The following is a 14,187-nucleotide window of genomic DNA, read 5'->3' on the forward strand; positions in this document are numbered from 1 at the left end:
CAGTGAGCGGGAACCGGTCTGTATGTGGGATCCGAACCCTCGGGCGGGAGCGCCACCGCGCTTCCCAAGTGGCGCACTATCCAGTGCGCCACCGGGCCGGCCCATTCTATTTTTATTTTTGAAGAACTTTCATACAGTTTCTCATAATGGCTTCATTGGCATATATTCCCACCAACAGTGTGAAAGAGTTCCCTTTTCTGCACATCCTTGCCAACACTTGTTAATTTTGTCTTCTTGGTAATTGCTATTCTAACTCAAGTGAGGTGATATTTCATTACGGGTTTGATTTCCATTTCAATCATGGTTAGTGATATTGAACATTTTTACATATACCTGTTGTCCATTTGCATATCTTCTTTTGAGAAATATCTATTCAGGTCTTTTGCCCATTTTCAATTTGAATTTTTTTTTTTCGCTATTGAGTTTCTCATATATTCTGCATATTAACTCCTTGTCAGAGGTGTAGCTTATAAATATTTTCACCAAATCTGTGTGCTGTTTCTTTGCTTTGCTGATTTTTTTTTTCTGTGCCGAAGTTTTTAGTTTGATATAACCTAATTTGTCTACTTTTGGGCTATTTTGGCTGTGCTTTTGAAGTGTTATCCAAAAAACTCCCTACCTAGACAAATAGCATAAAGCTTTTCACTTATGTTTTTTTTCTAGTAGTTTCATAGTTTCAGTTCTTCCATTTAAGTCTTTAATTTATTTTGCATTGATTTTTGTATACAGAGAGAGATAGGGGTCTCATTTCATTCCTCTGCATGCAGATATCTATTTTTTCTAGCACAAGTTCTTGAAGAGACTGTCCTTTTCCCTTCTGTGTTTTTGTCAATAATCAGTTGGATGTAAATAAGTTGATTTATTTTGGGGTTTTTCTATTTTATTCCATGGGTCTTGTGTCTTTTCTTGCCAGGTACAAGCTGTTCTGATTGCTATAGCTTTGTAGTATAAGAAGATACTTCAAAAAGGGTGTGGAAAAATGGAATTAAAAGACAATACATTTCTTTCCATGAACTTTAAGAAGATCTTTCTATTTTGAAGCTAGTTAGTGTGATGTTTTCAGCTTTCTTCTTTTTGTTCAGCATTGCCTTGGATATTCAGGATCTTTTGTGGTATCATTTGAAATTTAGATTTTTTTTTTCTATTTCTGTGAAAGATGTCTTTGGTATTTTGATAGCAATTGCAGTGAATCTTTAGATCTTTGTGGGTAGTATGGTCATTTTAACAATATTAGTTCTTCTAATCAATGAACATGGAATGTGTCTCCATTTTTTTGTGTTCTCTTCAATGTTTCTCATCAGTGTTTTATCATTTTCCTTGTAGAGATATTTCACCTGACATTAGGTATATTATTTATTTATTTGTGCAGCTGCAGTCGATAGGATTGTTTTCTTGATTTGCTTCTCCAATAGTTTGCTGTTGGTATATAGTTTGGTTAATGGACACAAAGAAGGACTATGTTTTGCAAAGAAGAATTTGCTAATAATCCTGATTTGATCATCATGTATTAATCACAAATACTTATTGTCAACTTTTTACCCCATGAATATGTATAATAAATTATGTTTCAATTAAAAACAGAACATTCAAAACACTTAAACAAAAAATATATTGCCATCATTCTAAATTCGTTTATTAGTTCTAATAGTTTTTTGGTGAAGCCTTAGGTATACTATATATAAGATCATTTCCTCTGCTGACAGGGACAGTTTGACTTCTTCTTTTCTAGCACATGATATATCCTGAAGAATGATACAAATGCTGTTCAGAAAAATGTGTATTCTGAAGCTATTGCATGGATGGCCTATAAATTTCTGCTAGGTCCATTAGATCTAGAATATAGTTTAACATTGGTTTTCCTAGATGATTTCTTGTCTGGGCAATCTGTCCATTGCTGAAAATGGGGTGTTGAAGTCACCTACTATTATTGCATTACAGTCTTTCTATCGTTTTAGTTTTAGTAATATTTGCTATATATATATTTAGCTGCTCTAATGTTGGGTGCATATATACTCCTTCTCTTTATTTTAACATTTACTTGTACATATGTGGGGTATTGTGTTGTTTCAATACAGGAATATACTGCACAATGATTCACATAGGGTTTTTAGCCTAGTTTTGTACCTATTAGTCCACTGCTTCTTCTCCCTCTGCCCCCCTCCAGTAACCATTCTTCCACTGTATAGTTCAACGAGAATCACTTTTTGAGTGATATCATATTGTATTTGTCTTTGTGTGCTTTATTTATATTACTTAACTTGATGTTTTCCAGTTCCATTAATGTTGCTGCAATGATTGGATTTCATGTTTTTATAGCCAAATAGTATTCCATTTTGTGTATATACCACAGTTCTTTTTTTTTTTTAGTCTTTTTTTTGAGATCGGCCACACAGCACTCAGCCAGTGAGCACACCAGCCATCCCTATATAGGATCCGAACCCGTGGTGGGAGTGCCGCTGCGCTCCCAGCGCCGCACTATCCCAAGTGTGCCATGGGCTCGGCCCTGTTTTTTTTTTTAACTAAATCATCTCTTGATGGATGTTTAGGTTGATTCTATCTCCTGGCTATTGTGGATAGTGTTGTGATGAACACAGGAGTGTGGGTGTCTTTTTGGTATATGGATTTCATTTCCTTAGGGTATATACCCAGTAGTGAGTAAATTTAACTAAGGAGTGAAAGACCTCTACATTTGAAACTATAAAACATTGGTGAAATAAATAGAAGAGGACACAAAGAAATGGAAAGATGTATCATGTTCATGAGTTGGAAGAATTAACATCATCAATACAATCCCTATCAAAATACCAATGATGATTTTCACAGAAATAGAAAAAATGATCTTAAAATTTGTATGGAACCACAAGAGACCCCATAGAGATAACCAAATCTTGAACAAAAAGAACAAAGTTGGAGGTATCACACTTCCTGACTTTCAAAATATACTATAAATCTATAGGAACCCAAACAGCATGATACTGGCATGAAGCAGAGACATCGACCAATGAAACAGCATAGAGAGCCCAGAAATAAACAGAAACATTTGCAGCCAACTGGTTTTAGAAAGAAATGCCTAAAATATACACCAGGGAAAGAATAGCCTCTTCAATAAATGGTGCTGCAAAACTGGACATTCACATGTAGAAAATTAAAACTGGACTCATTTATCTCACCATAGGCACAAAAACCCCCCCCTCAAAATGGATCAAATTTATAAATTTAATATCTGAAACTATGAACCTACTAGAAGAAAACATAGGGCAGACACTATTCAAAATGGGAATGGGCACTGCTTTTTTTGTGCAAGACTACAGAGGCACATGAAACAAAAGCAAAAATAGACAAATGGGACTACATCAAATTAAAAAGCTGCTGAAAAGCATGGGATACTATCAACAAAAGGAAGAGTCAACCCACAGAATAAGCAAAAGCGTTTGCAAACTACACATCAGATAAGGGGATAATATCCAGAACATATAAGGAGCTCAAACAACTCAACAGCAAAAACAAAACAAAGAGCAAAGAACCCAATTAAAAAATGGGCAAAGGACCTGAACAGACATTTCTCAAAAGTAGACATATAAATGGCCAATAAGCACATGAAAAATGCTCAGCATCACTAATCATCAGAGAAATGCAAATTAAAAACACCATGAGATAACATCTCAGTCCAGTTACAATGACTGTTATCAACAAGACAAAAATTAACAAATGGTGGCGAGGATGTGGAGAAATAGGAACTCTCTTACATTGTTGGTGGGAATTGGTGCAGCCATCATGGAAAACAGTTTGGAGTTTCCTCAGGGTGCATACATGTTTCTATTTGTTATATCCTCCTTCTGTATTGACCTTTTTTTCATTATAGTATAACCGTTGTTGTCTTTTTTTTTTTTTATTACATTTTTGACTATCTATTTTATCTCACATAATTGTAGGTAGTCCTGCTCTTTTGGTTTCTATTTGAATGGAATATCATTTTTCCATCCCTCGACTTTCAGCCTATGCATTTTCTCAACATTTGAATGAGTCCATTGTAGGCAGCATATAAGTTGGTGGTTTTTTCTTTTATCCATTCAGACACTGTATGTCTTTTAATTGGAGAATTTAATCCATTTACTTTCAAGACAATTTTTGAAAACTGTGGACTTACTACTGACATTATGTTACTTGTGTTTTATTTGTATTGCAAATACTTTTTCCTTCCTTCCTCTTACCATATTCTTACACTTACTATATAGGCGATATTCTCTAGTAGTATATTTGAATCTTTCTGTGTTTTTATTTTTAGTGTATGCATTATAGGTTTCTGTTTTGTGGTTACCATGATACAAAAACATTCTATAGATATAACAAATTATTTAAACTGTAACAACTTAATTTTGATAGCAATAAAAAAGAAATAAAAATATCTGTACACTTTAACTCCACTCTCCTCTACATTTTGAATTTTTGATGTCACAATTTACACATTTTTGTATTGTCTATATAGAGTTTGTTTTATAAATCTGGGTGCTCCAACATTGGGTGTTGTTTTTATAGCTGAGTAGTATTCCATTGTGTAGATATACCACATTTTCCGTATCCACTCATCCGATGATGGACATTTGGGTTGATTCCAGCTCTTGGCTATTGTGAAGAGTGCTGCAATGAACATTGGGAAACAGGTATACCTTCGACTTGATGTTTTCCATTCCTTTGGGTATATTCCCAGTAGTGGGATAGCTGGATCGTATGGTAGATCTATCTTCAGTTGTTTGAGGAACCTCCAAACCATTTTCCATAGGGGTTGCACCATTTTGCATTCCCACCAACAATGTATGAGCCTGTTTGTTTTTGACCTATAAGAATTTAATTATAATAGGTCTTGGGGTAGTTTTTTGGGGGTTGAATCTTATTGGTGAATGTTGACATTCCTGTACCTGAATATTTATATCTTTCTCCAGGCTTTTCAAGTTTTCTCCTATTATTTCTTTGAACAGACTTCTACCCTTTTGTCTTTCTCTACTCCCTCCTGAACCCCAATGAACCAATATCTTGCTGTTTCGATGCTATCCCATAGTCTCTTATGCTTTCTTCTTTTTTTAAATTCTTTTTTCTCCTCTGATTGCGCACTTTCAAATAGCCTGTCTTTGAATTCACTGATTCCTTCTTCTGCTTGATCAATACTGCTGTTTATATTCTCTATTGCATTTTTGTTTAATTATATGTAATTTTTAGCTCCAGATATTGTTTGATATTTTTTTTGTTATTTCAATCTCTGTTTTACATTTCAATGATAAATTTCTGAATTGTTTCACTGTGTTTTTTCAAATTCACTAATTTTTCTTAACACAGATTTTGAATCCCTTGTTTGACAAATCTCAGTTCTTCATCTCTTTAGGGTCTGTCACTAGCAACTTGTATTGTCCATTTGGTGAAGTCATAATCATCTGATTGTTGTTGATGCTTGTGTACATATGTCTGTGTCTGTGCATTGAAGAGATAGGTATTTATTTCTGCCTTTCCTGACTGACTTTGCACTCATTCTTTCTTCATTGGGCCCATTCAGAAATCTAAGCAAACTGGCTGTTTTTAGAGCCCCTGACTACAGCATCTGCTTCTGTTCTGCAGGGTGCTCTAAGCCCAGGTTTGCCATGATTCTTTCAAAGTCTCTGAATTTGGTGTGGCATCCTTTCCCAGATGCACCTGGGGTACTTCCAAGGAAGTTACATGAGCTGTGTGAAAACCTGGCCAAGATCTAGATTTGAGAATCCTGTCCCTTTGGCCCATGTGGGAGAGCATTTCCCAGCAATATCCTGCATTGGTAGGATAATTTCCTGACTGCAGCAAGAGGGGCTGGACCTGAGACTGGGTTCCCTCTGAGTGCACTCGAACATGAAGTTGGTGAGCCTGCCACAGTGGCCTAGATGTGCATGTTTCCCAGCAGGGTTTTATTTTTATTTTTATTTTTTTACATATGTGGGACAGTTCTTTGCCTGCAGCAAGAGTGGCTGGAGCTAAGACTGGGCCCTTCAGAATTCCCTAAGGGATGAAGCTGGTGACCCCATTTAGTAGCCCAGGTGTGTGAGCTTCACAACAGTTTCCTACATGGGTTGGACAGTCTGTGCGCACTTTAAATATAGCATTCCACTGATTTCTGGTCTCCATAGCTTCTGAAGAAAAATTGGCTTTTATTCATATTGAGGATCCTTTGTATGTGATGAGGCATTCTTCTCTTGATAATTTTTAACATGCTCTTTGTTTTTGATTTTTGACAGTTTGGTGAAAATATGCCTTGGTAAGGGTCTTTTTGGTTTTATCATTTGGGGAGGTTATTAAGCTTCCTAGAAGTGTATATTTGTGTTTTTCTTATTTAAAATCAGATTTGGAAAGTTTTCAGCTCTTATCTCTCCAAATATTTTTCTACCTCCCACCCCGTTTTTCCCCTACTCTTTCTATTACTTATTGAAATTCCATAGGTCCCTTTCGCACAGTTCCTTTTTCCTAAGGCCATTTTCTTTCTGCTACTCAGACTGGATAATTTCTGTTGTCATGTCTTTATGCTTGCTGGTTTAGTTTTTCTCCTTTTAGAAGTTTGCTGCTAAACTCTGGTGATTTTTTTTCTATCTCCTATTGTATTTTTAACTCCAGAATTTTTATTTTTTTGTTTTTAAAAATCTTTTTCTTATTATTGATATTCCTGACTTTTTTGCTCTCCTAATTTTCTTTTGGTTTTTTTTGTGCATGGTTTTCTTCAGCTCTCTGAAGATATTTAAAACATTTAACGTGTAGATTTTATCTAATAATTCCTATATTTGGGTTTCATCCTTGATGATTTCTTTCAAATTCAATTTTTAGCTGTTAATATGTACTATTTCTTGTTTCTTTTTATGCCGTGTAATATTTCCTTGAGAACCAAACATCAAATATTTAGTAATGTGTTAACTCTGGAAATAAGATTTTCCCCTATATCTGCAATTGTTTTATTACTTGATGAAGGCTGCAGTAATCCATTTATTAGTTACTTTTCCAAATTCATTTTACAAAGACTATATTTGTTGTAATCTGTGATTACTTGAATCTCTGTTCTGTTGTCTGCATGGTCAGTTGGTGCCTTTACAGGGATTATCTTAAGTCCCTATATCCAACTGTTTTTTTAAAAAAGAAAGCGCCATTCTGTGTTTTGAAATCATCTCATCCAAGGCCACTGAAGAAGTTGTTCAAGCCTATGGAGATTGAAAGAATGGTCAGTCTTTGTGCCATCCCACCAGCCATCAAATTCAAAACCCTTGTTTTTGAAGGAAAATGTCCCTACTGCTCAGCCTGGGACCAGGAAGTTGCACTGCAACATAATGCACTGTCTCCAAAACTACCTGCCATGGAACTGAAGTACGAGGAATGCTAGCCTCTATGAGGGGTCTTCAAAAGTTTTTGCGATGACTCTGTTATATTTTAATTCTATTTTTTCACAAACTTTTGAAGCTCCCTCGCATGTGAGATGACAAATTTTCTAAAATTTACCAGACACATTCTTTTTTTTCACTCTGTTATATTTTAATTCTATTTTTTCACAAACTTTTGAAGCTCCCTCGCATGTGAGATGCCAAATTTTCTAAAATTTACCAGACACATTCTTTTTTTTCTTTCCTTTTGTCTTTTTTACTGACCAGTAACGGGATCGCAACCCTCAGTGTTGTGCCCGTACCGGGGACCGGCAACGGGATCGCAACCCTTGGTGTTGTGCCCGCACCATGCTCAGCCAGTGAGCAGGAACCAGTCTCCACATGAGATCTGAACCCTCGGCGGGAGCGCCGCCGCGCTCCCAAGTGGTGCACTCTCCAGTGCGCCACTGGGCTGGCCCGACCAGACACATTCTTTATCAAGCTTTATCATCCCCCTGAATGCTGCAAGTGTTTGACTAGATTCCAAGTGCCCAAAATAGTTTTTTTAGACAGATTATGCTAGGCTAATGGCTGTTTTGGTGGAGGGAACTATTCCTGAACTTCCTGATCTATCATCTTGGTCACATTACTTCAGTAATGCCATCATAAATATTAGTGTTTCTATCTATGACATGGAATATCTTTCCATTTGTTTAGGCTTTCTTTAATGTCCTGTAACAATTATTTACATAGAATAGCTTAATCATGATAAGCTATGTGTGTGTAACCATTAAATCTCCAAATTAATTTCAATAGATGTGAATATTAATATCGGTTTATGAATGCATTGATTTTCTTACTGACAAGAGTAATTTTAACTTAAGCTGAGAAAACAGTGTGAAGATGATATTATGAAGGGAGATTAATGTCTTTTCTAGCAAGTACAGGTGTTGAGAGTGTTTAGTTTATTTTAATGGTGTTGATTACATAATATTAGATATGTCACAGGTCACCTGGAGAATATAAAAGCATCATTAATTTAATGCTGGCCTGGGACCTAATTAGAAAATACATATTTGTATTTTACTAATCCCCTGTACTCAATATTTAAAACTTCCCTCTTGTTGTCAATTCTCTGTCACATCTCCTTCTCAGTCCTAAGCTAAACTTCCTTGTCCATGTCAACTACTCTCTCCCAACTTCCAATTTCAGAGAGCTCCATCCAATTAGTTCCTTAGCCTTGGCACCTGCATTACCCCATTCTCTCCTTTATTCCATATGAGCTATTAATATCTCAGCTCTCTGTCTTCTTGATTGTAATCCCTCTTCGATCTGTATATTCCTATTTATTCTTGCCCTTCTCCCTAGATCTAGCTGCCTGTTGCCTCTGGAATGCAACAGTGTTGGCCCTAGTGTGTTTTGTGATTCCATTTCTTTCCATATAATCCATCCTATGTTTTGCTGGCTAAACTTGCATGTCCATTTCAACTACTCTCTCCCAACTTCCAATTTATGAGAACTCCATCCAATTACTTCTTTAGCCTTGGCACCTGCCCCTATTCTCCCCTTTATTCCATATGAGCTATTAATACCTGAACTTTCTGTATTCTTAATTGTAATGTCTCTTCAATCTGTATATTCCTGTTTATTCCTTCACTTATCCCTAGATCTAGTTGCGTGCTACCTCTGGACTGCAACAGTGCTGGCCCTATTGTGTCTTTGTGATTCTATTTCTTTCCATATAATCCATCCTAGGTTTTGCTGCCATATTAGCTTTTGCATAATTTCATAATGAGTCTGCAGGCAATATTGAGCTTATATAAATTTTTGACAGAAGAACAGAATTGCAAACTATTGCATTCTTTTTTGTTTGTTTATATGAAATGAACTGTGAAAATGATGGTTAAGAATAGAGATATGACTTGCAGCCAACATGGCAGAATAGATGGTCCCCAGCATCACTCTCTCCCACAAATCAACCAAATGATAACTATTAAAATGCAACAACAGTCAAGCTGGGGCTGCTAGACCTCAGGGGAAGAGGAAGAGAGACCTATGAAGAATATGAAGGAAGAAGACATTAAGAGAGAAAAAAAGGACCACTCCCAGCATTTCAAGCCCAGGTCACTTCAAGACTGGCCCTGGTGAGCACATGGAGCAAGAGCTAGCAAAAGCCACAGCTGTGCCCTTCATATGAAGTTGCTTGGAGTCTTCAGGGGAGAAGAGGGCCTTGGTTGGCCCCAGGACAGCAAGACCACTAACAGGGTTCCCATGGAACCACATAGAAGTGAGGGTCCACAGACAACTGAAAAAGGAGCCACTAAGAGGCTGGTGAGTCATTGAAAGGGACAGGTGCATGGCCCATCCCATGGGAAGTGTTTGGTGTAGGCAGTGGGGGAGATGGGCCCCACTGGGGTAACATTGAGGCACAGCATGGATGGCTGATATGCCCTGTAATCAGCACAGGCCCACTCAGTGTAGAATGGTCAGGAATATAGAACTTCAGGGGGTGCAGTTTGCTGAAAAGACTCAGGCCCATACCAGAGTTTTCACACAATCCAGGTGTACTGGTCCTCACAAGACCCAGAAGTACTTGTAAGGAAAACAATTAAAACCTGAGCTGCACAAAAAGCCTTCCCCAGAGAATCAGTAGTAATGCAGCAATTTAGCTCAACCACAGGGTTCAAGTGCTGGTTCCCTTAGGAAGTTCCCCCATTTTAGTAGTAACCAAAGGACAACTTAGCTCCAGTGCACAGTTTAAGTGATAGGAACAGCGAATAATCCATAACAGAACTGAAAGAAAAAAAAATACCCAAAGGTCAAAGACAAAGTTTGATATTTCATAAGTCTAACACCACCAAAGAACACCTATGCAACCTAGAAGGACTGGGAGCCCCCTGGACTCCCAAGCTGGGGAGGGGGATGGATGTGGTCTTCAGCCATCCCCACTCAGACAACTGCACCTAGCCCAGGGATGACCACTGAGCCACTTCAGGAAGCACCCTAGGCTCCCAAGCTGGGGTGGTGGGGGCCCAAGGACTTCAGCCATGTCCCCCCAACAATTGCACCCAACCTAGCAATGACCAAGATGCAACTAGAAGCCCCTTTGTCTCCCCTGCTGGAATGAAGGGGGTTCCATGGGACTCAACCACTCCCCTCTCTCCTCCTTCTCCCACCCTATTTCCCTCTCCCTTCCTCTCTACCCCTCCCCCAACTGCTCTGCAACATCTTATAATTTAAAAAAATATATTAATAAATAAATGAATTTTCTTAAAAAAAGAATAGAGAAATAAGTCTGGATTAACCTATGCAAAATATATTTTGACCTGAAATAACCAACTAATTGCTTTCATTCAAGTTTTTTGTCCAGTCTAATCTAATTATATCAACAAATATGGCTTCACTGGCTATTGTATGAAGATTATCAGATTTACGTCAATGTAAACTTTGAGTCTGCAATAAATGGTTTTGTCTTTGGAGCTCAGGATCACCTTTCATATTCATAATATCTGATAGAATTGTTTGTACAAGACTGAGGATCATTAAGTGCTGTATAATTTTTAGGTGATTTCTAGAAACCTAAAATTCTAATTTCTTTTTTTTCTTTTTAATTGGAGCATAATTCATTATATGCATTTTCAGGGTACAACATTGACTACCATCACTAGTGTACAACATATTTAAACCAAACCATATTATTAGCATATTCCTTCTTACAAATCATATTCTTTATTCTTTATACCCCTTATCCAATCTCTCCCCATCCAGTTCTCCCTTCACCTCCCCCATCCACTAATAACAATTGAATTTTCTCTCCTTCTGAAAGATAAACATATTATTGTGGTATTTTCCTCCTTCCTTCTTTCCTTCCTTCCTTCCTTCCTTTTTTTCTTTGTTTATTTGTTTGTTTCTCTTTCTTTCTTTCTTTCTTTCTTTCTTTCTTTCTTTCTTTCTTTCAACACCCACTTATGAATTAGGACATATGGTATTTCTCTTCTGCATCTGGCTTATTTCACTTAAGATAATTTTCTCCAAACTCATACATGTTGCTACAGATATAGAATTTCATTCTTTTTCTATGGCTGAGTAGTATTTCATTGTTTATATATACTACAATTTCCTTATCTAGTCATCTGTCAATGGACATTTATATTGGTTCTGTATTGTAAACAGAGCTGTAGTGAACATGGAAGTGCACGTGTCCCTTCAACATGATGATTTCCATACCTTTGGGTAAATACCTAGAAGTGGGATTGCCGGATCATATGGCAGTTCTATCTGCAGTTGTTTGAGGAACCTCCATACTGCTTTCCATAATGGCTTTACTATTTTACAATCTGATCAGAAGAGTAGAAGAGTCCCCTTTTCTCAATATCCTCTCTGGCATTTCTTATTCTTGGTTTTATTAATAATGCCCAGTATAACTGGGGTGAGATGATATCTCAGTGTGGTTTTGATTTGTATTTCCCTGAGGGTTAGTGATGTTGAGCATTTTATCAACCACTTGTTGGCCATTTGCAAGTCTTCCTTTGAAAAATGTGTGTGGCTGGCTGCCTGCAGGGTGGTCCAGGCTGTTACTGTGGCAGTGGGCTCTCCTTGTGAGGGCTGTAGCTATGGCGGTGCTGGTGGTAGACCACCTCTTCTGGCTCCTGCTCTGGGTGGCTGGAGGGAGTGTACAGTGGCTTCTGGCTGGGTGGTGGGCCATGCAAGTCGCTCCTTTTTCTGGCTCCTGCTTGGGGCAGTTGGAAGGGGCTGGTGCATTCTTCCAGCTGGTTGCTGGGTTGTGTGTGTTACTCCCTCAGCTGGCTCCTGCTCCAGGTGGTGGGATAGGACAGGTGGTGGCTTCTGGCTGGATGCCAGGTCAAGAAAGGCAAACTTTTCATTCAGGCTTGTAACATCTTTCATGATGTGGTCCTAATTTACTTACTTATATCAATTAATATTGTGTTTGTTTACAAATAGGATAAATTCTACTTAACAATGACTTAAACAAATAGTGAGTTTATTTAACAGAGATACAAAGAGTCCCATGGTCAGCTAGTCCAGAGATAATACAGTAGCTTTGAAGCATCAAAGAGTCAAGTGCCTCCAATTTTTCTTCACCATATTTGGTATATAGGCCTTCAATTACATGGTTAAATCTTCATGTCCCAGGGTGATGTCTACCCTACCTACTCCTTTACATCTGTGTTTTGAGTGAGATGGGGGAAATAGAAAAAGGGTCACCAGTAGGCTACTGCTTACATCCTTTTTGGGAAAGAAATATGCTGCCTGGCTCATCTAGCTGTAAAGATTCTCATGAATGGAAATTTTAGGCAAGCAAGGAATAAGGGGATAGTGAATAAGTTTGAATGAACTGATCTACACTCTCTGCCACATAATACAGTATTTTGTTCCAATACTGTATTGTCTAGATTCTGTGTTTGGCTAATTATTTTTTTTAATTCATGAAGGATAATAATTTATCAACTTGACATACATTTATTGAAAAACTGGTAAATGTGGGTATCTTTTTTTTTGTTAAATTTTAATTTTGTCAATATACAATGTATATGATTATTATGGCCCATCACCGACACCTCTCTCCCTCCTCCCTCTCTCCCCTTCCCCCCAAGAATGTTATTCTGAATACACTGCAGTTAAATATACTGACAAATAATTTGTCAGATAATTGCATCTAAATGTTCCTAGGAAAAGCACAAACAGCATTTGGAGTTTACCTTTGAAAACGTGGTAATTACTGCACTTGATTTGTTTGGAGCTGGCACAGAGACCACAAGCACCACCCTGAGATATGGACTCCTGCTCCTGCTGAAGCACCCAGAGGTCACAGGTATGAACACACTGATGAGCAGAGTGAAATTCAGCAAAGATGTTGGGAAGATCTTGCTAGTGTTTTCCATATTCTTTCTCTTAGAGAAGCTTCATTATTAAACTTCTGTGCTACCAGCTGCAATCTGTCCAAACTTACGGATGTTATTAAGAGGGGCATCTTTGCAGAATATGGGAGGGTGACTAAGAGCAGTCAAGACAGCATGGCAGTAGGAGAAGGAATAAAGCTCTGGTGTCATGTCTGGATCTCATGGGAGGTGGTTTGTGGCAGGCAGAGCCAGCATCAATTGGCCCGGGATTGCGTATTGTTTTTATTACGAAAAGACCACTTTGAACAGTAGGTATGTTCTTGCGAATTCCTTTCCTCATTCTGAAAATTCAGGGCTCTAATGCTGGGAAAATGTAATCTCTTCTCCTTGAGGTACAAGTGAAAGTCCTAGAAATTTAGTGATGCTGTCTGAGATCATTTCTAGCCTGCGAAGTATTCTAAAAAGTTAGATTCATAAGAAAGATGTTTACATTTAGGCAGAAGATGTATCTAAAGGAATTTTTTTATTCCAGAAGTTTGTATCTATAAAACTAGTGTATGAAAAAATAAGAATTTTTTTTTGGGGGGGAGGATCAATAATTTTATCATTTCTGAATAGCTTTACTTTAGAAATTTACCTTTAAATAGTTCTAGTTAGGCAGCAGATAAGAAACATACTTTTTTTCTCCTGATAGGATTCCACCAAAATAATAATAACCTAATTACATATGAAATTTAGTCTTGTTAAAGTAGGAGGAGAGGAGTGCTGGAAACATCCAACAACTCTTCAGCAAGTTTCTAAAACACAGAAATCAGACTGAAGTGTAAAAATAACTGAGCAGAGGAGATGAAGTTGTAACATTAGTGTCAGAGAAGGTCAAAAATGATGCAGAAAAAGGAGACTTTTCCTGTCCCAGTTCCATCCACGACTCTTTTATCAGGTAAATGATTATCCCCCAAGGAAAAGGA

The 14,187-nt window shown here is 37.6% G+C and overlaps 1 protein-coding gene across 1 annotated transcript in view; it reads left to right on the top strand.

Moving 5' to 3' along the window:
- The window catches only part of LOC103609510 (cytochrome P450 2C19-like), a 44,198-nt gene that overhangs the window by 27,283 nt on the left and 2,728 nt on the right, over positions 1-14,187 (top strand). Inside the window, exon 6 of the mRNA XM_008593817.1 lies at positions 13,050-13,191. Within this exon, the coding sequence (XP_008592039.1) occupies positions 13,050-13,191 (142 nt within the window). The remainder of the gene's footprint in view (positions 1-13,049; positions 13,192-14,187) is intronic.

Source organism: Galeopterus variegatus, unplaced genomic scaffold, assembly GCF_000696425.1.
Source record: "Galeopterus variegatus unplaced genomic scaffold, G_variegatus-3.0.2 Scaffold9701, whole genome shotgun sequence".
In the NCBI taxonomy this organism is placed as follows: domain Eukaryota; kingdom Metazoa; phylum Chordata; class Mammalia; order Dermoptera; family Cynocephalidae; genus Galeopterus; species Galeopterus variegatus.